The 23,434-nt window shown below is 42.8% G+C and overlaps 1 protein-coding gene across 2 annotated transcripts; it reads left to right on the top strand.

Moving 5' to 3' along the window:
- The first annotated feature begins 282 nt into the window (after nt 1–282).
- LOC124789795 (cuticle protein 16.5-like) lies at nt 283–21,742 on the top strand. 2 transcript variants are annotated; one of them, XM_047257272.1, is made up of 2 exons: nt 283–334; nt 21,153–21,742. In XM_047257272.1, exons 1-2 carry the CDS (start codon nt 323–325, stop codon nt 21,594–21,596), a joined length of 456 nt encoding a protein of 151 aa, XP_047113228.1. In that variant the 5' UTR covers nt 283–322; the 3' UTR covers nt 21,597–21,742. The 2 variants fall into 2 exon arrangements, with proteins under 2 accessions (XP_047113228.1, XP_047113227.1); XM_047257271.1 differs by lacking the exon at nt 283–334 and adding an exon at nt 19,044–19,115.
- The last annotated feature ends 1,692 nt before the right edge of the window (nt 21,743–23,434 follow it).

The raw sequence follows: 23,434 nt of genomic DNA, 5'->3' as shown, positions 1-23,434 counted from the left end.
ACACTGAAATCAAGCCTAACTCAGATTCTTGAGGTTTCATAAGATATTCTTAATCCTTCCGTATGTGTTGAAGACGGATTTTACAGACAAGCGCAGGTACTGTGTAGGAAGCCGCCTTGGGCACCAGGAATGCGCTAGCGCAATTACCTGCTGGGTGTCATTCAGTGGTCCAGGCCGAGCAGCGGAAGGTCGGGCTGCACTACTTTCACGAACCTCTGCCGGCGACCTCCTGCGTATATATACGGGTCATCTGCAGACGTCGGCACAGTCCAGCGACAGCAGCAGCAGCAGCAGACGCAGTCTAGAAACCTCTACCACCAACATGAAGTGCCTCGTGAGTGTCACGCACCATGCGGTAGTAGAACGGTGGTTTTTCTTGGGCAACGTCTAGGAATACCCTAAAGACCTGAATGATTTCCACAGGAAAAATCCGTATATTAGAAAGAATCAAGTTTCAATGGAAGAGGTGGTCTTGTACTAGTATTACTGGTACAGCTTGCACTGGTTCTTGGATGTGGCTAAGAGAGGAGACAGCCACAAAGGAATGGAACCGCTGATGCGTCCTAATATGAAACTCTATGTCATTTACATCCGTCTAGTTTCAAATGACGGAATCCGTGGACGCCGTGGTCGGTCCCGGCGGCTACAACGTGGACACCCCTGACGTGGCCGCCGCCAGGGCCGCCCACCTGACGGCCGTCGCCCAGACGAGGGCCAGAGACGCCGCCATCAACGGGGCCGCCCTCGCCGCGGCCTCCGCCGCCGCCTACGGCGCCTACGCCACCCCCGCTGTCGTCGCCGCCCCCGCTGTGGCTGCCGTCGCCCCTGCCTACGCTGCCCCCGCAGCTGTCGCCGCCCCTGGTCTGCTCGCCGGTCGTGGGGCTCTCGCTGCTCTCAAGGCCGCCTACCACGGTTAACAAGGCGGAGCACTGGGATATGGTTCACCTGATCCCACTGAATATGTTGATACCTCACAGTCTGTGACTCCTTGTACCAAAAAGTGAAGGGCAGTAAATTATTTTTAGCACAATAACACTTTTTTTTATCTTTACAATTCATTTAGTTCCACACTACAAACATACCATTTTTTCCCTAGTAAGGCTTCCTAGAGTTTCCCATTTTTCTGACGAAAATATCTCTCCTGTATCTTGTATGTTGCGTGCTGCAAAGCTTGTAAGTATGCTGTATTCTAAAAGACGTCTAGTAGTACATCATGAACTGCAAGTATTTAACTTGCAGACGGCTCTAATGCTATAGTACATTGTCAGTGGCATCTGATGTGGCAGAGAAAGAAACACACGCCTATGTATCGATATCTGCAACGTAAAAATAAGTTGTATACGTAATACTATATCAAGTGACTTGAATGTCGCTGGCTGGAGTGGCCGAGCAGTTCTAGGCGCGTCAGTCTGGGACCGCGCGACCGCTACGGTCGCAGGTTCGAATCCTACCTGGGGCATGGATGTGTGTGATGTCCTTAGGTTAGTTAGGCTTAAGTAGTTCTAAGTTCTTGGGGACTGATGACCTCAGCTGTTAAGTCCCATAGTGCTCAGAGCCAGTAGAACCATTTGAACTTGAATGTCAGCCATAAAATTTCTGTGATGTCAAAGGTGACAGTTTAAAATCCCATAATAACCATCTCTATGGGTGCATTTTAGGATCCTGTATCTCTACCATCTCTCCTGCACACAGGTCATTGTGTACATGTGTACATGTTACAGCTGTCAGATACTAAACGACCACCCTTCCTTGTACAGTGAGTGCAGGTCAAAAATAGTTTTGAATATGATGTCAAAGTCTATAAGAGACTGTAATATGGACTGTGTACCCTGATCACCCACTACATATTTCCACTCCTTGACAATAATGCCAATTGTGACCAGGAAACGTGGCCATTTAATGTTTGGCAGCTGTAATGTGTACCCAAGATCTCCTTGCTTCATAGGTGAGACAGATGTTGGATCCTGTCGTGCTCACATAGACAAGGTAATGATTAGATCTCAAGTTTTTGTGTGTCCATCACTTTAGCAGGAGATCTGTGGGACGACGGCCGTTTACTATCGTGACAAATAAAAAACACTTACAGGCGTCCTTATGACTTTATTTTATTCTGTCGCTACCAGTTTCAACGCTTCGGTGCGTCATCATCAGGTTTTTTTTGATGCGGTACAGGTTGATATGATCCCCATGCATTACATATCAGTTGCCAGCATTACTGGATGCGCAGCTTATGTGTCAGCACTCCAACCATCAACTGCCAAGACTAGGAAATACTCTAGGGAGTGTATTTCAAGTAGTCATGACGTACTGTTTTCCGCATCCACATCAATTTTGATATCATATACGTTCTGTAATTCCCACATACATCATTTGCTATGGATGTTCTTAATATATACTGTATAATTTCATTGTTGGATGTACAAAATATTATTATCTAGAAAGATCGGTATGTATACATTTATTTGTTTATTCTCTGCATTAGTTGCTAGTGACGATGGGCTCTGTGCTTCGATACGAATCTAGGATTTAAATACTGTACTTGGAGCTCATCGTGTACAGCAAGGTGTCTTGCAAAAAAAGCCACTTCTATATGTCTTTCTTTCTTATGGAATACTCTAGCTGTAGCTGCCTGTAATAAGATCTACCTCAGTAAGACTCTTCTTCTTTTTCTCGTGACTTTTGCCCACTTCAGCAAGGCATGGTTAATAACATATTTATCATTGTCGGTTAAAAGATCGCCCGAATTTCCTTCCCGTCGCCAAGACACAAAAAGCCTCTACTTTTTATTTTTACTAGTAAATGTATCTTTTATTAAAAAGGCACATGCGTGAAATAACATTTAATCATAACTAATATCATTGATAGTGAAAATCATTTTTTCTCATGTCTGTAGACATGTATGGCCTTTGAACCCAAACTGCAATAACGTATGTGTTACTGCAGTTGCTTCTGTCATCATGCATGCAGAGAAGCTTACTTAGTCTGGGAACAGAAATTCATAAGGTGCACCTCTAAAACAATGCTCGCCCTTGGAGTGCTACCACTTTTTTGTAGTCAGCACATTACAGTCATAATACTGCGATGGTTCCTAATAGTGAAACTTTTATATTTGTGTCGCGATATTGGTTATCATTTTTTCATTTATCAGTAATGTACTATTGAACATTGGTTAATATAGGCACTGTAACAAGGGGGAAAATTAATAACATAGCCTCGCATAAGGACCCTAATGTCTAGTGGTCGAGCAAGTCAGTGGTCGGTTTTCCTGTATGATACCTCGAGAGCTGCTACAATGCCCGTTGAAACTGGAAGAAATATGATATGACTGGCTGTGAAACCGTTCTAAGACTTATTATTAAGCTGTGATATAAGTTACCATGTTTGCTCCTCTTAGCGTAATTGGAAATATTAATCATTTCTAATAAAAATATTATCAGCGCGAAAACGTTACTTTTCGTATGTCATCAACGACTAAAACCTTTGATCACCGTTAGACATCACTGGGATCTTGGAAATATCCGCCTACTGCATGTCTCAGATGCATAGAAGATAAAATGTCAAATGTGTGCTGTGAGTCAACATGGTGCGAGGAAGCATTTTAGCAAATGAAATTAGTCGTGAATATAAAGAACAACAAAAATCCAAGTAGATGAATGTAATATTTGTGTAAAATCGAATAAATCGGCTTAATGTAACAGGATGTGTGACGTCATCAAGGACTTGACATACAAGGAATACAAGTAGTGCCCCTGTAATTGCTGGCAGGATATTCGCCCCAGTCAAGGAATACAGAATATTTTGCAACACAGACATGTCTTAAAAAGAAGGTAATGTTACTCACTAAGACTATGGCAGGGAAGAATGTTGAAATTCGGAACACTTTTCGGACTTCCTGACTCTTTTTTGAAATTACAGCGTTGAGTTCCAGTGTGCTGCAGTCTTTTTCTGAAATTACGATAATTACTCCAGCCAAGTAAGATTTTTCCGTTGTGATTAGATGAAATTAGTTACATCCAGCCACAACTATGGGTTCTTTGATTATTCTGGGAGAAAGCTCATCAAACTAGAACACGTGAAATATTGGTTCACTTTATTACACAACTGGACTAAAGATTTACTTAACTTCGACACATTTCTTTGCCACAGAAGTACTGGATAATTTACAACTGTCATTGAATAGCAGAGCATCACTTGATGCACTAATTAACAAACTGTTCGCTTGAGGTACAATCTTCAACATTTAGTAAAGTACAAGTTTATCAGAAATCTTAACAATTCGTGGCAGTCAAGCAACTAAAGAGATGTCATGCTTGCAGATTGGTCTTGCGTCAGGCCCTGATGGGATTGCATCGTTCTTTTAACATTTCATTACAAACACAGGACGATTACGTGTTGTACTCTAGTTTTGGGTTCAATTTGACGTCCATCGTCACGTAGAAGAGAAATTGCTCTTATTGCTGCTTTTGCTAGTATAGTGCTTCAGTGTCGTAAACTGATAATGCTAAATAATTTAAAAAGGTAATAAATTTGCAGTGGATCTTGTACACTGAAATGAGTCGTTACACCAAACTGAAGATGCAAATATCTGTACCAATTTTACACTATGGACTTCACGAAATTCCACATTTCTCTTGAATTTTGTAACCTGAGTAGTCCTGGATAAAATCTGCAACCTTTTACAGGCATCCGATTAATCTGTCACAAAATTACAAAATTTGATTTGCAGCTGCCGTTGCAAATGCACTAGCGACGATCACCCAATTTACCCACACCAGAAAAAAAAAAAAAAAAAAAATTCTACACATAACACAGAAATGGCCCAACATAGAAATGGCCCAATGTTTTATTTGGTACAGTGGTTGTATTCGTGATATTTACAATTTCACAGTTTTACAATCTGTTACCAAATTCATATACGAATTCAGAGGAATACATTCATTTTGGTGGAGCTTTTTGTTAATTTTTGTAGAACTTCGAGTATTTGTAGGTCAAAGTAAAACATGAGGCTTCCGATTTAACTGTAGTATCTCAATTATTCGGTAGATCATTCTGGTAAAAAGTTGTCAACTTTGATGGCCAAAAGGTATCTACTTTCTGATCAAGGTAAGTATATATTAGCAGAAGAGGGTTTAACTTCATGTTTGACGACTTCACCTTTCTACCATTTAATTTGTGCATAGTTTACCACTTTCATTCGGCTATCTTTTCAAATATTTGATTAATTGCCATACAATATTATTTACGACGTTGTTTCGCTTCGCAAATTATGAAGGGAGGAGGTAATGACTCACTGATGGCTTAATGTTTCTGTTTTTACAAAAGCACGTGATAAAGCATTTGGCAATAAAAAAGATTAGTTTTTCCACAGGAATAAATATACGTTTAGAGGCTTAACTATACTGAAACTAGACAGCATTTCAAAATAGACTGTCTTCGTAATTCAGTGTCTTTCTCGCTTATTGTTGCTTCACGGAGACGATTAATGATCATGTGGGACTGTAGAGAAACTTAAGTACATACCGCATCGTAGCAATATCTATCCAGAAGGCTGAAAAGTTGCAGTAGCTGTTTTAAGAGCTGTACGGGCATAGTCAGGATGGTTAACTGATATGAAATTGTGATATTTGGAAATATGGACCTGATTTGTCCATACCGTTCACAGCTAAAAGCAAGAAGACACTACATTCGTTTCCTAATCAAACGGCATGCATTTCTCATTTATAATCATGATGATTCTTCTACGTGAAACATCCATAGATGAAATTTTCCTCATTCAGTTCTCTGGGGCGGGACTATTCCAGAATATGTTATTAACAACGTAAAAGCAAATCTGGCGTTCTACAGGTTACCACTGACGCCGCAGGCGAACCTACAGCGTCGTATGAAGTACAACCGATATGCTACAGTGGCGCAGCCCATTCTGCATAGATATTGAAAGGGGTGAGAAAGTGAATTCTGCTACATTTCAGCGTACATGTAACTCTGAAGTAGGTAGCGGTCTATGCACTGGTGCTAAAGATGGTGTTTTGAGAACTTGTCTTGAAATTATTAGGCTGTTTCGCAACGGGGATACTGTACTTTCTATTTCACTTCTCCGTGAACATATATTGAAATTACTTGCAAGAAATGAGAGTAACCAATTCTGCATGAAGAGATGGATGGAAGAATGACAGTCGACATGGGTTAAGAAAACATCGTTCTTGTGGAACACAACTAGCTCTTTATTCACATGAAGTGTTGAGTGCTATTGACAAGGGATTTCAGGTCGATTCCGTATTCCTGCATTTCCGGCAGGCTTTTGACACTGTACCACACAAGCGGCTCGTAGTGAAATTGCGTGCTTATGGAATGTCGTCTCAGTTATGTGACTGGATTTGTGATTTCCTGTCAGAGAGGTCACAGTTCGTAGTAACTGATGGAAAATCATCGAGTAAAACAGAAGTGATTCCTGGCGTTCCCCAAGTTAGTGTTATATGCCCTTTGCTGTTCCTTGTCTATATAAACTATTTTGGAGACAATCTGACCAGCCGTCTTCGGTTGTTTGCTGATGACGCTGTCGTTTATCTACTAATAAAGTCATCAGAAGATCAAAACAAACTGCAAAACGATTTAGAAAATATATCTGAATTCTGCGAAAAGTGGCTGTTCACGCTAAATAACGAAAAGTTTGAGGTCATCCACATGAGTGCTAAAAGGAACTAGCTAAACTTCGGTTACACGATAAATCAGTCTAATCTAAAAGCCGTAAATTCAACTAAATACCTAGGTATTACAATTAAGAACAACTTAAATTTGTAGGAACACATAGAAAATGTTGTGGGGAAGGCTAACCAAAGACTGTGTTTTATTGGCAGGACACTTAAAAAATGTAACAGACCTACTAAGAAGACTGCCTACACTACGCTTGTCCGTCCTCTTTTAGAATACTGCTGCGCGGTGTGGGATCCTTACCAGATGGGACTGACGGAGTACATCGATAAAGTTCAAAGAAAGGCAGCACGTTTTGTATTATCACGAAATGTGGGAAGGATTCAAATGGCTCTGAGCACTATGGTCATCAGTCCCCTAGAACTTAGAACTACTTAAACCTAACTAACCTAAAGACACCACACAACACCCAGTCATCACGAGGCAGAGTAAATCCCTGACCCCGCCGGGAATCGAAACCGGGAACCCGGGCGCGTGAAGCGAGAACGCTACCGTACGACCACGAGCTGCGGACTGTGGGAGAGAGTGTCACAGAAATGATACAGGATTTGGGCTGGAAATCATGAAAAGAAAGGCGTTTTTTGTTGCGACGGAATCTTCTCACGAAATTGCAATCCTAACTTTCTACTCAGTATATGAAAATATTTTGTTGACACCGACCTACATAGAGAGGAACGATCATCACGATAAAACAAGGGAAATCAGAGCTCATACGGAAAGATATAGGTGTTCGTTTTTTTGGCGCTATACGAGATTTGAATAATAGAGAATTGTGGAGGTGGTTCAGTGAACCCTCTGTCAGGCACTTGAATGTGATCTGCAGAGTATCCACGTAGATGTAGATGTAGATTCGACCACTCGAACGAAAATCTTAGGTGATTTCATTATGGTACTATTCTTGGAAAATTTGACTTGTTTCCTTTCTGTAAGATACGATTACTGGCTCTGAACAGCCCACAAGTAGCTGAGGGATGCAATTAAGACATGAGAATTCTTCCCTGAACTTGGAACTCACGACCTTACCGAAGGTTGCGAGACGACCACAGGAATCGTCGTGTTCATTATGTGAATCCTCCGCCACATGTCGACCAATGGAGGTGGGATATACTGCATATGCGAAGATCAAAATAATCATGAAGACTGCTCTCGATACTAGTTGATGGTCAACGGTATGTGAATGGTATCAATAGTGATGTTTGCATTTCCTGAGTCTCATATCAGTTCCATGTCAGTGATAATGTATGGCTCAAGTGTCACATAAACTGCAAATTCAACAGCTGCTCATTATCACCACACCCCACCCAGCAGGCTTACACTAAGGTGACCAAAGTTATGGGAGACCTAATAATATGGTGTTGAACGTCGTTTTGCCCGGCGTAGTGCAGCATTTCGACATGCCATGGACTCAAAGGGTCGTTGTGAGTCCCCTCAGAAATATTGAGCCATGCTGTCCCTGCCGCCGCCCACAATTGCGAAAGTGCTATCGTTGCAGGATCTATTTCATCTTGTGAGGAACACACACACTATAGCTTACAAGTTATACAAAATGTTCCAAAACATGGCACTATAAGCATTACACTTACAATTAAATGCGGCGTGACCAGTATGCAGCAACTTCTCATGCTTCCTTGGTGGCATCGATGACATTCTGCGGCGAGCAAGACGTTAGGCATTGGCTGCAGACAAGAAGCTGACTCATTGTCTCTTCTTCACCGCATTCACATTCTGTGGAGTCGCATGCAAATCCCCACTTTTTCGAGTTGGTTTTCGTTCTTCCAACGATTGCAGGATTTTGTGCAGTAACTGACCTCTCGATTTTGTCCCATAAATGTTCGACAGCATTCATGTCGAGCGATCTGGGTGGCCAGATCATTCATTCATATTACCCAAAATGTTCTTCAAACCAGTCACGAACAATCGTGGCGCGGTGGCATGGCGCATTGTCATCCATAAAAATTCCACCGTTGTTTGACAATACCACGTCCATGAATGGCTGCAAATGGACTACAAGTAGCCGCACATCCAGAAGACGCGGTCCATTCAAAGTAAACATATCCCATACCATTATGCAGCCACCACCATCTTGCAGGGTGCCTTGATGACAACTTGGGTGCATGACTTCGAGGAGTCTGCGCCACAGTCGAACCCTACCATCAGCTGTTACCAACTTAAATCGGAAGTATTATGATCAGAAAACAGTTTTCCAGCCAACCATCATGGTCACGAGCCCAAGAGTGCCGCTGCAGGCGATGTCGTGCTGTCAACATAAGAACTCGCGTCGGTCATCTGCTGCCACACACAATTAATGCCAACTTTCGCCGCACTGTGCTAACGGATACGTTTGTCGTACGACCCACACTTACTTCTGCGGTTATTTCACGCAGTGTTGCTTGTGAGTTAGCTCAGACAACTCTATCCAAACGCCGCTGCTCTCGGTCGTTAAGCGAAGGCCGTCGGCCACTGCGTTGTCTGTGGTGAGAGGTAACGCCTGAAATGTCGTATTCTCAGCACACTCTAGACACTGTCGATCGTGGAATATTGAATTTACTATTTTCGAAACGGAACGTCCCAGGCATCTAGCTCCAACTACTACCATTCGGTGTTCGAAGCTCCGTCAATGCACTGCCCTTCTACACATTGTGTACACGATAATACCGCTATCTGTATGTGTGCATATTGCTGTCCCCTGCCATTTGTCTCTCAGGGTAAAACTTGTGGTGTCACTTGGAAGCCTGTCTAATGTACGAAATGTAAAAACAGAAAATAATGCCTGTAATATTATATGTCATTTTGTCGAGTGTGATAATGTTCCGTGACAAATATTGTAAATATTTTCCATTAATGGCAAACAATACTACATGTTTCATGAAAGCATGGAACTTGGTGTGATATATATACACAAGAGCCATGTTGCTCGCCCCTGTCTGTTCTCTGTTTTTTGTTCGTTCTCTCTCTCCTGTGGATCGATGTATCTATTACTACCTATCTGTATGAGCTTGAAGGTTACAATATATTATTAATTGAAAGTATCTTATGTTTACTTTCAAAAATAGCCCTCCCTCCAGGTGAAATTTATTTAGAGGTAATAGTAATATTGCTGTCAATTGCTGTCTGGTTTCGACTGTTTCGGTGGCGCTGAGTCCGCCATTACGTGTACTAACAAATATTTCAGTGTTTGCGAGCTTCACTCTGAGGTGAAAATAAATCTAAGTGCTTTTACATACTTTTACAGTCAGTTTTCAATATTAAAGTTAGTTAATATTTTTGATTACGAAACTTATTCAGAGATTTAACACCGCAAGGCTTAGGTGAGGCTTCACCTCTGATTTAGAATATTTTCAGTTAATTCAAAGGGTTAAAAGTTAACTCAATTCTTAAAGAGATAACGTTAAAGAAATTCTTTGCAATTACTTCAAAAATACCCAGGTATTTGTACCACTCTTTCTTTCTGAGAACTTTAGACTGATTTTCTGGAAAATAAATCATTTCACGCTCTAAATTATCGATGGGTTACTTGCAGCTTATGTTGCGTTGAAAGAGTGCGTAATATTTCCATTAATAATAAATAACTTTTTGCCTGCGAATTGAGATTAAGTCACGCTATTTATATTTAAGAAACATTTACTGGTGCTCAAAACATATGTGGTGTTCCAAAAACAATTTTCGGAATTTAAACTGCTATGTTACATTATCATCGCTGTAGGTTGCGACTGAGGTCTGCACGCGTATTTCAAACTGCACGTAGGAATCTGCACTGACTTACACGAAATAACTGAAATTAATTCCACACGACAACAATTATGCAGAAAGGAGGTAATGGTGCAAACTCCAAGCTCCAATGTGCCGTTTCTCACTTAGGACTGTTCTTTCAACAATGATGATCATTATGGAAATTTACACGTTATTTTGAGAATTTGTGCATTTGTTTATTAATTTAGATTCTACAGTAACGACTTTACAGCTTATTTTCTTATTCGTGATGGAAACACAGTTACTTACATGCTGATTACAATTATTCGGTAGTTGACATTTTACGTATTGGAGGAGGTTTGCTCCACTCAGACCGCACAAGTCAAGCCTGAACTGTTCGCCGTAGCCAAACTGCCACAACAAATGGGCAGTTAAATTCCAGTTCCTTGTCTGGATTTTTTACCTTGTTATGTTTGGATCCCGAATCCTGAGTCCGGCCGTTTTATTTCGCATTTCATTACACTTGATAAGCTCACCCAAAAACAACACACACTCACACACAAAACGATGGTAAGCAAATACGCACATTTCGTCCACACCACTAGCCAAAGACTACTCGATTCCTTCGCACAAGACGCAATTTTGCTTATCATATTCAATTATCATCACAAAGGTCGGCCTAAAATAGATAAACTTTACACGACATGGTGTAAAACTGAGCTATTTCAAGGCAGGAAATTATCGTTGCAACTCGTTCAATAGATAAATAAATATAACGATATTCTTGTAAGGTTTTCCGTAGCTGAGGGGTACCGTCCCAGTTTCTGGGGCACAATATTCTTTTCTTTTACAAAGTATTGCCAAAATAACTATGATTACTATTACTTTCAATTAACTAATTTAAGTCTATTTTTGTCATTTTTAATCTTTTATGGGATAGTTTTCATCATCATATTCTCTTTTTCATTTGCTTTCTTTTCTACTTAACATTCTTCTTCCTCTGGAATCTGTCTGTGCTGGCTATAAACTATAAATGAGTTGCAAACAGCACTACTCACCGGTCGGTATCATGTCAGCTCGCATAGCAGAAACAAGATGTTAGAGTTCACTTTTACCGCTGAAACCGAATTGTTTTCAGTCTTCAGTTTGCTCGTACAGGTCAACTACAGTCACCATAAGCAAAGCGAGCGTGATTAATAGCTCTGCTGCTGCTTGTTAACAGGCTGTTTTCTGGGATACTTTGCACATCAAAAGGTTGTGGTTAGGTTAGGACACGAGTATAAGTTCACCCGGCTACAATACGCGTTCAAATGTTTCAAATGGCTCTAAGCACTATGGGACTTAACATCTGAGAGGTCATCAGTCCCCTAGACCTAGAATTACTTAAACCTAACTAACCTAAGGACAACACACACATCCATGCCCGAGGCAGGATTCGAACCTGCGATCGTAGCAGCAGCGCAGTTCCGGAATGAAGCGTCCAAAACCGGTCGGCCACGGCACAATACGCGTTGTCTGCGGCAGTTCAGTCTTCGGCCATTTACAATCAGCTGTGGACAGAGGATCTCACGTTACCGCCATACCTGATGGCAGCAGCTTCCAGTGTTGCCCAGCACTGCACGAGCAGCATTCCAGCAATTGCGACGTGACCTGCCGTGTTTGTGTGTCGCCTTTAACCGAGCGGTAGCCGATGTGACAACAGTGTAGCGCCAAGTGACTGACATCATTTATCCTGTAATCTTAAACGGACTGTAGTCAGCCATGGCATCAATTCCGCATTCTCTTGCGCTGAGGCAGGATGTAAACTGCTTTACAGAACTGTGAACCTGGTTTCTCTTTCGCGAGCCACCTTTCGGTTTTATTGATATGAAAATATGTGTCGAATCTGCTACACTAAGGAGACAAAAGTCATGGAACAGCGATATGAACATATTCAGATGTACACAAAGCACAAAAGGGCAGTTCATTGATGGAGCTGTCTTTTGTACTCAGTTAAATATTGTGAAAAGATTTCCGACGTGGTCATGGCAGCAGGAAAGGAATTATCAGACTTTAACGCGGAGTGGTAACTGGAGCTAGGCGTATGGAATATGTCATTACGGAAATCGTTAGGGAATTCAATATCCGCGATCGAAAATGTCAAGAGCGCGCCGAGAATACCTCATTTGAGACATTACCTCTCACCACGAACAAAGCAGTGGCCGACGGCCTTCACCTAACGACCAAGAGCGGCGTTCGCGTAGAGTTGTCAGTGATAACAGACAAGCAGTACTGCGTGAACTACCTACAGAAGTCAATGTGGGACGTACGAGGAACGTGTCATTAGTGCAGCGAAATTTGACAGACGACCGACGCGAGTACTGGGTGATCAAAAAGTCAGTATAAATCTGAAAACTGAATAAATCACGAAATAATGTAGATAGAGAGGTACAAACTGACACACATGCTTGGAATGACATGGGGTTTTATTAGAACCAAAAAAATACAAACGTTCAAAGTAATGTCCTACAGATGGCGCTTCATCTGATCAGAATAGCAATAATTAGCATAGCAAAGTAAGGCAAAGCAAAGATGATGTTCTTTACAGGAAATGATCAATATGTCCACCATGATTCCTCAAAAATAGCTGTAGTCGAGGAATAATGTTGTGAACAGCACTGTAAAGCATGTCCGGAGCTATGGTGAGGCATTGGCGTCGGATGTTGTCTTTCAGCATCCCTAGAGATGTCGGTCAATCACGATACACTTGCGACTTCAGCTAACCCCAAAGCCAATAATCGCACGGACTGAGATCTGGGGACCTGGGGGCCAAGCATGACGAAAGTGGCGGCTGAGCACACGATCATCACCAAAAGACGCGCGCAAGAGATCTTTCATGCGTCTAGCTAGCAATATGGGGTGTTTTTTTTTTTGTTCCAATAAAATTTTTGCCTCTCTATCTATATTATTCTGTGGTTTATGAAGTTTTCAAATTTATACTGACTTTTTGATCACCCAGTACATTTGTTAGCAGTACGACAACGCCTACAGCGACTCTTATTGGCTCTTAATGATATCGGTTGGGCTTCAGACGAATGGAAAGCCGTGGACTGGTCAGATGAGTCTCGATCTCAATTGGTAGGAGTTGATGGTAGGGTTCCAATACGGCGCAGACCCTACGAATCCATGGACCAAGTTGTCAACAAGGCACTGGGCAAGCTTATGGTGACTCCATTATGCTGTGTCTATATGGAATGGACTGGATTCTCTGGTGCAACTGAACCGACCAGTGACTGGAAATGGTAATGTTCGGCTTCTTGTAGACCGTTTTCAGTCATTCACGGTCTTCGTGTTCCCAAACAACGATGAAATTTTTATCTATGACAAAGCGACACGTCACCGGGCCATAGTTGTTTGCGATTGGTTTGAACAACTTTTCGGACAGTTCGAGTGGTTCATTTGGCCACCCAGATCACCTGACATGAATCCCATTGAAAATTTATGGAATGCAACAGAGACGTCAGGATGCGCACAAAACCCTGCACCGGCATCGTTTTCGCAATTGTGGACGGTTATAAAGGCAGCATGGATCAATGTTTCTGCAGGGAACTTAAAATGATTTGTCGAGTCCATACCACATCAAGCTCCTGCACTAAGCCGGAAAAAAGGACGTCCGACACGATTTTAGGAAGTATGGTTCAAATGGCTCTGAGCACAGTGGGACTTAACTTCTGAGGCCATCAGTCCCCTAGAACTTAGAACTACTTAAACCTAACTAACCTAACGACATTACAAACATTCATGCCCGAGGCAGGAATCGAACCTGCGACTGTAGCGGTCACGCGGTTCCAAATTGTAGCGCCTAGAACCGCTCGGCCGCTCCTGCCGGCTTTTCGGAGGTATCCCATATGAAGAGACCGATGTCCTCGTAGTTTGCTCCCTTCTTCCGCCTTTAAACCAACCAACCAACGTCTGTGTGTCACGACATGAAGGAGACTCTGGTTTTCAATATTGTTCCCCTGCTTTATTTATTTATTTAGCGTATGGCTCATAACATCACAGTAAAAATTACAGAAACAACACGATTTAAAAAAATCACGTATGTATAAACAGAGCAATAAATAACAGTTTGTATATAAGGACACCGCCAATTGTAAATTTACAGTCACAGAAGAGCAATCACAAGCTGACGTCCAGCGTAGACAATAAATGGTCGATTGCCTCTAGGGTCGCCATTAGGAAATCCTGTGGGTCACCCTCGTATACCCTTAGTGGGCATTCCTGCACGATGTGTTTGACCGTCTGTCTCTCAGCGCCACAGTCGCAAGAGCCCAAAGAAAGTTTACCCAATCAGTGTAAGGAGTCGGCGCATCTCCCACAGTTGGTTCCGATGCGATTAAGAGTTGACCAAACTTTGCGAGGGCAATCAAATCCTTTTGGTTTACTAAAGATGCATGGCATACTGTGGCTGTTTACTGTTGTTCTGCTCTCCCATTCCTCTTTCCATCGGTCATTTATTTTAAAGTTGGTTTGGCGCAGAGCCTGTGCGGTCTTTAGTGGAGGATGCCTAGACCGGAGTCGGTTTCCTTGGATGTCGTGAGTATCTTCATGGATTTGTAATTGAGGGTTGGTCAGGATTTTTTGAAATTCTCTAACCAGAGCGTGTTCACGGCGCAGGTTAGGAGGGGCTATGTTACTGAGAACGGGCAGCCACACTGTAGGAGTTAGCCTGATTGTACCTGATATGATACGCATTGTTGCATTAAGTTGGCTATCTACCATGTGTGTGTGTTTGCTGTTGAGCCACACTGGGGCACAGTATTCTGCCACTGGATACACCAAGCCAAGTGCGGATGTTCTTAAGGTAGATGCTGTGGAGCCCCAAGTGGTGCCACAGAGCTTCTGCAATATGTTGTTGCGTGTTTTAGGTTTCGCTACAGTTTTCGTCAGGTGTTCTTTGAATGTTAGTGTCCTATCTAGGGTAACCCCAAGGTACTTTGAGTGTTTGTTGTTTCCCTGAGGACATCCGACTCAGCACACGGTATCAGTCACCTTCTGGGAAGCAGCGACCGCAGTAATAAATAAAATGTCGGATTAGATAAAATGTCCTACGATTACAATTGTTATTTAAACGGCCAAGACGAAACAGCAAAAAGCTTTTCATTCCGAGCTGCTTTCCGGTCAGCCGATTCTACCTATATGTTAATGGTTCAAATGGTTCAAATGGTTCTGAGCACTATGGGACTTAACTTATGAGGTCATCAGTCCCCTAGAACTTAGAACTACTTAAACCTAACTAACCTAAGGACATGACACACAGCCATGCCCGAGGCAGGATTCGAACCTGCGACCGTAGCAGTCGCGCGGTTCCGGACTGAGCGCCTAGAGCCTCTAGACCACCGCGGCCGGCATATGTTAATGAAGAAACTGCATGACATGGAGATGACCACATCAAGAGAAAAGGGAAATCCAGAGGTAACGTTCAAGCAGCTTGCACAGCAACGAAATGGACCACATGACTGGCAGTATTTTTAATGCCTCTTTTCCTGGAGATGTGGGTTATGGAATAGCTCCTGGTTTAACAGTCCTTACAAGAGCAGATGAAGTAGCTTATAACAAATGCTTAGCAAAGGAAAATGATATGTAACTGAACGCTCATTCGCACAGGTGAAACTGCATTATTCAAGTCTCCATTCAAAAATAGGATTGCCCGACAGAGGTACCATCCCATTAATTTATTGTGTATAATGTGGAGGAAACTGGAATGAGTAACAAGACGCAGACAGCAGCTGGAAGAGTGAACAGTAAACAAGAGTCAGAGCTGCAAGAATGATTGGAGTCCGACGGAGCTGCGCTTGTTGGATATTCTAATACAGCAATAAAACATTTTCTTTAAATTCAGGTTGGTTAGATGTATTCTGTGGTATCGGTAGCTACGATGCCACAACGTAGGTGCGCTCTGCTAGGTTGGCACTACGACACCGACACAGACGACAGCGCCCTCTAGCCGGCGCTGTGCAGCTCTACGAGCGCCGCTCCAGATTCTACCCATTTGATTCCGACCTGACGACCGAGCAACTTAGCTTCTACTTCATAGGGGGCTAGCCATTACAGACTTCGTTGCTTCAGTTACTTCATTGATAGTTTGTCCTACAACTAGTGGCTATTAGCGTTGATGCCTATCCAGCTTCCCACCTACGTGCTCTTCAGTGCAAAGTTACGTATGTCATTGGATGCTATTCTCTATAAAATATTCTGTAAAGCTAAACGCAGTACCGATGTGTTTCACCTTTTCCTCCTCCTACTCACTTCTTACATTCGGCCTACCCTTCACTTTTCAGGAGCAGACCCACGGGCCGCTTTCCAGGCGGGATACAAAATATTCCATTTGCGATATCTGCTAGGTTTGAACTGTTAACGTCATATACTAAATCATCAGTTTTATATAATCCGGTTTTTTGGCAGTTTAGCTCCATTTCGTGAATTTATAATGTCTTCCTTCCCTGCGGGACAGAAACGAACAGGACATTGACATCCCTTTTTAAGCGAAGTTTGTGATCCATCCACTTCGTTGCTGAAATAGCGGCTGTGACTATGACAGCCGAACACACGACTCCAACGGGATAGAAAGTCTCCGTTTTTATCTTTGCTGGTTTGGTGCGAGCCGAGAACACGTCCCCTCTCGCTCCAACCTCATCATTTACCAGCAGAACTTACACACGTCCTCATTTATGAACATATTGCAATCTCTGCAATCCCTTAGAATGTTTACCCACTACAATTCCTTGTAGTGCCGTGGCTGTTATTCGCTGATGTGTTAGCACATGTCCTGTCGTCATATCATTTCATCTAATCAGTCTCTTCCACATATTCTTTTTCTTGACGATTTTTCGAACAGTCTCCTTATTTCGTATCTAATTTCTAAATTCAACATTCTTCTATAACTGAACACCTCATCACTGCAATTCTCTTCCTTTAGGGTTTTTCTGACACGAAATAGACAAGCTGTGAGATTCCAAACAGAGAGTGTCAGCATTACTAAGGCCCAAGACTCACTAGCTGCATGTCAACTTCATTAATACTACCCAACTGGCCCAAAAAATTAAACTGGTACAGTTGCACTTCCAAAAGAAATTACGCCATATAGTCATTTAAATATTTGAATGATGTTGTACTATCGACGGTTATTAGTAATCTAATGTCTATACATAGCAACTTTGGTGAAATTTTGGTACTAGCACGACTGTGCGAATTAGGTGTTCACTGCATTGCTTTAGGTATTAATTGATCCAGTTGTCTGTTCCCTCTGATTATTATTGTTTTATGGGAAAGCTTTGATGTACGTTAACATTATGATACTCAATCCTAAGAGAAAATCATACTATTTCTCTGTCAGAGGAGCGTGATACGACTACCGATCTGTCATTTGCACGGAACTTCGCAGATCTTCAAGCTATCAGCAGCTGGTCTCTGTACAAAGAGCTTTGCCATGAAAACCAGAGTGCGGAAAAGACCATTACGGGTCTGCTTAACGTAGGATGCCTCTGGCAGAGACGGAAAAAAGGGGGAAGGAGAGCGTGAGTAACTGTTAGGATATGTATTGACTCCTCAAAAAACGCAGACGCATATAAACCTCACCAAAAACGCGGTCTGGATCAGTGATACCCTGGTTATTATGACAGCATGGGTGACATTTTGTCATCAAGATGATGCTTGTATGAGCAGTAAAATAGCACAAGTGAAACACTTTATATTCCAAAGGGAAAGGATTGTTTCAGACGCTTCCACAAAAAGTGAAGCAATCTGCACCATGTTTTTGTATTACAAAGTTATAAATTTGTAGTAATTATTACATTTTTGTGCCGTAAAATATGAACTGTAAACTCTGTAACATTTTTCCCCCACAAAAGTAAAATAACACAAGCCTTTATTCATAGCTTTTCCTTAAAATATCAAATATTCTACATTACATCAAAAGACTGTTAAGATGAACTAAAACCCGATCCGCCTTCCCCATTAAATTTGTAGGGCGTAAAATTCGTTATTATTTTTCATCATCTAAGATGACAAAATATTCAGAGAATTCAACTTAATTCACCATTTTTTTTAAAAATTTGTTCAGATTAGAAAGGGTTGTCTTTCCCCTTCATTGGTATCAGAGTCAGAGCAACTGCGAAAATAGCAGTTTGCACACGGAGACCCCGAGAAGATGACAAAATATTCACATAACTCAACCTCATTCACCATTTTTTTAAATGTGCTCAGATTATAAAGGGTTATCTTTCCTCTTCACTGGTATCAAAGTGTCAGAGCAACCGCGAAAATAGCAATTTGCACATGGCGACCCCGAGAAGATGACAAAATATTCAGAGAATTCAACTTAATTCACCATTTTTTTTAAGAAATGTGTTCACATTAGAAAGGGTTATCTTTGCTCTTCATTGGTATCAAAGAGTCAGAGCAGCTGCTGAAATAGCAGTTTGCATGCGGAGACCCCGAGTAGCAGGAAGGCTGGTGGAGTACCCATTTTCCAGCATCGGTTGTGTGCCAACGGCTACTTCAGGTCGCAGCGGCAGAAGGACGCCTGCACTACTTTCACGCATATCTGACAGCTATCGCCGGGTATATAAACGGACCATAGGCAAACCTAGGCACAGTCCAGCAGCAGACAGGCAGCGGGAGCAACAGTAGCAGCGGTCGTCGCACTGGAAACCTACACCACCAACATGAAGTGCTTGGTGAGTGTGATACAGCATTCTAGCGACGTCTAACATTCGTCCCTGTGACACATCTGCAAGCTGGATGTTTCACTCTGACATTATTAGCATCTAGGCTTCTAGAAGTACGTTCATCTTGTAGTAAAACCAAGACATTTAGGGATTAACACGAGTATCTCCTGATTCACTCACCTAAACTAAGCGATGGATATACGACCCGTATTATTCTCTTGTATTTCCCTTTTTTGTACACATTTCCTGCAGGTACTGCAGAAGGTAGGAGACGATGTACTGGGAGAAGTGAAGCTGTGAGGGCGGGCCGTGAGTCGTGCTTGGGTAGCTCAGATGGTAGAGCACTTGCCCGCCAAAGGCAAAGGTCACCAGTTCGAGTCTCGCTCCGGTACACAGTTTCAATCTGCTACGAAGTTTCACTCCAGAACAGTTTAACACGTGGATGAAGTCCACGAAAAATTTACTGGTATATTAGTGTCTGATGCAAGACCATTCAAAGACGTTAATATGCAGTCTACGTCGACAATTGTCTGTACCAAGCTATTGGGTTGGGTTGGGTTGTTTGGGGGAGGAGACCAGACAGAGACGTCATCGGTCTCATCAGATTAGGGATGGGAATGGAAGTCGGCCGTGCCCTTTCAAAGGAACAATCCCGGCGTTTGCCTGGAGCGAATTAGGGAAATAACGGAAAGCCTGAATCAGGAAGGCCAGACGCGCGATTGAACCGTGGTCCTCCTGAATGCGAATCCAGTGTGCTAGCCACTGCTCCACCTCGCTCGCTCAAGCTATTGGGAGAAGTAAACGTTAACATTTATTATTGTCTCAAAGTATTTAAGACATAGGAAGAATACAAGGAAACACTAAGATTTTAAATTTAAATACGAATTAAAAATGGGTGTGAAATCTTATGGAACTTAACTGCTAAGGTCATCAGTCCCCAAGCTTACACACTACATAACCTAAATTATCCTAAGGACAAACACACACACCCATGCCCGAGGGAGGACTCGAACCTCCACCGGGATCAGCTAAAAACGATTTAATATTTCGAACATATAAATATGAAAGTTATCACGCATATGATACAAAGCGACAAGATATTTTTCGATGGAGGTGGGCTTGTGGAACATAGAAAATGATCAGGATTTGGCTACTGAATTTAGAAAAAGAATTATATAAGGAAAGCGTCAGGAACGGCTCGCTGAAACTGGAAAATTTGACTATGAATAAGAACGGGAGTATATTTCTAGTACGTATCTACTTCAGTGAAGAGATCTGTATGGTAAGTTCCAGGTGCTCAGTTACGTTGTTTCTCAGCATTCTTACGGAAAACACTGCTGAAATAAAACAACAGAAATCTGCTTATCAATGTCTATACAAGAAAGGTAGAACTGTTCTGGCCACATACAAGCCATCTACGTCTGTTCCACCTCCATATCAACCATTAGCCACTGGTGTCATGTGAATGCAGTATGGAAGGGCACATGACAGTACTCCACACTGCTGACTGCTGTCAGTTTATCAGGGCTGGTGCCGCTACCGAACGGTCAAGCAGCTCCTCAGCTGGCTTTAGGAGGATGACTGCACAAACCTCCCTGAAGAAAAAATCCAAAGCAGTACCAGGAATTGAACCCAGGTCTTCTGCACAGCAGTCAGCCACATAGACGGCCACTCAGCTACAGAGGTGGCCATGAATGTTTATGACACATATTGAAAAAGGTATAAGAGAACATGCACTCGAGTCTCTATCTTCTTGCACAGTGGATGCACTACAATGTATTTACTCTGTTCCTCACTTTTCTCTTAATCTGTAATTGGTAAGTAAACGAGATAACAATAATTTCTTTTGCACCACCCTTGAAGTGAGTTAAATATGAATAAATTTTCTTCGTGACAACACGATCATAGAAAGAAAGCCATGTTTTACAGATAATAGCACAACTTTGATAAGATTATTGTAGCAAAGTTACTTCCTAACATAGTGTACAATTGAAATCTGTGAAATCTGTGGTAGTTTTGAAATGATCAGCTGAAGCCTACTTTCAGATCGTCCTGAGTGCTGTCGTGGCCGTGGCCCTTGCCAAGCCCGGCTTCCTGGGGGCGGGCGTCGCCGCCCCCGCCTACGCCGCAGGCCTCGCTGCCGCCGTCCAGCCAGCTCCTGTCTATGTGGGCGGCATCCACCCCGGCCTCGCCGCCTACGGTCCGGCCAACATCGTCGTCGGGCCAGGTGGCTACAACCTGAACACCCCTGACGTGGCCGCCGCCAGGGGCGCCCACCTGGCCGCCGTCGCCCAGACGAGGGCCCGCGACGCCGCCATCAACGGTGCCGCCCTCGCCGCCGCCTCCGCCGCAGCCTACGGCGCTTACGCCGCCCCCGCTGTCGTCGCCGCCCCCGCCGTCGCCGCCGTCGCTCCTGCGGCTGTCGCTGCTCCTGGCCTATTGGCTGCTCCCGGATCCCTGGCTGCCCTCAAGGCTGCCTACCACGGCTAAAACAACTACGCTAGACGACGGTTAACACCGTGCAACAGATCACCTCACCGACTACTCAAAAGGGAGAAAGCAGCGCGAACTATAAAGTATTCGTTTACACTGTACAGAAAAAGGCAAAAGATAATAAATTATACTTTACATTCTAATCATTCTGTTGTTATTGAGTGAATACCATTGTTGTACTTCCTTACAACACAAACACAACATTACACTGAATAAATATCAACAGCATAGGAGTACTTAACCTTACTTGCCGAAATTGTTAGTCGCTTCCATAACAGAGATCGTTGGAAACGTGGAGCATTATGATGGTGAGAGACTGGTGCTCATGTGAACATCCACAGAAAATGGCTGAAATGGCTCTACCACTATGGGACTTAACATCTGAGGTCATCAGTCCCCTAGACTAGGAACTACTTAAACGTAACGAACCTAAGGACGTCACACACATCCATGCCCGAGACAGGCTTCGAACCTGCGACCGTAGCAGCAGCGCGGTTCCGGACTAAAGCGCCTAGAACCGCTCGGCCACAGCTGCTGCCTAAACCTTCACAGATCGTTTACGCCGTGAAGGTAGCGCATATGATCCAATAGATTGAATGGATGCAGCATTACACTGGTTGAAGTGGAGATGTGTTAGAATAGCAGAAATAAATTATCGTGTTTGGACGTGACCCTGACCACAATTCGAATGGCGTTCCTGATTCGTTAGTGTTTCGACATGGATTAGCCGATGTTACTACAAAGATTGAAGACCATTCGCAGTTATGTAACACAGTGTAAGATCAGTGGTCATAAAAAGATGCCAGTGAATGGGGGCTGAAGAGGAGTGTGATGTCTTGTCAATGATAATTCAAACTCTTCAAGTATTGCTACTATTAGTAAATAAATTCCTTATGGAGCAGTTTCCTATTCAAAAATATGTAGGTAACTGCATCCAGTCCAACTTTGGAGTTGGGTACTTTGCAAAATTTCGAAATATTAAGATACACTTGTTAAATGGGCCAAACAACACAGAATTTCAGTTCATGCGTGTCATCAAATGCACTAAAGGCTCAAGCAGCTCTTTAAATCAGAATGTGGAAGCTGTATTTAGGACCGCAGGTGGTTTTTGATATTTTACAGGTCTTGTTCATATGATAGCTTAGTCCCACATACTCAGGCTACGGTAGAAACGAACCATGATAGCAATGTCAACATTCTTGATGACCATCTCGTGTTCTTTCCTCCACAACATCGCGATGAGTGCTTACTTGACACATCACACGACTGCAAGCTGACATTCCTCGATCGTTGAGGATTCAGGCACCCTATCACACATCAACTGGCCCCACAAATTCGCTTTATCATTCTCCCATAGAAGATATCTGTATAGAGCAACACCCGTGCATTTTGGTAGGTCTACGGAATTAAATCATCAATGGTAGGCTCTTGTCTGATAAGGCATACGTGAACAAACTTTTTGACTCTCTTCATCTCCGAATCGTGGGTATTAGTCAGACAATAGCAGATGTTGCATTTTATTCACGCTATTCCTCGTGAGGGTGACAAGCTTTTTGTGCAATGTTTTTCATGAAACACTACTCTGAAGAAGTATTGTAATACAACTCTCAACGACCATCTGTAATCACACACATCATTTGCACCCGATGTTATGAATGGATTATCAAGCGACTCTAACGTAAGTTAATATTTACAGGTGAAACTTCCATATGGATTAAAACTGAATACTGGATCGTCTCTCAAACTTTGGCTCTTGTCCTCCGCAGGCAATGGTCTGACCAGATGAGTGTAGATAGCTTTGTCGTTAAGAGTATTCTCAATGGAAAGCAGGATTC

Source organism: Schistocerca piceifrons, chromosome 3 (genome assembly GCF_021461385.2).
Source record: "Schistocerca piceifrons isolate TAMUIC-IGC-003096 chromosome 3, iqSchPice1.1, whole genome shotgun sequence".
NCBI lineage: Eukaryota > Metazoa > Arthropoda > Insecta > Orthoptera > Acrididae > Schistocerca > Schistocerca piceifrons.
The sequence above is the reverse complement of the archived record's forward strand: the minus strand, read 5'-3'. Positions and strand labels throughout refer to the sequence as shown.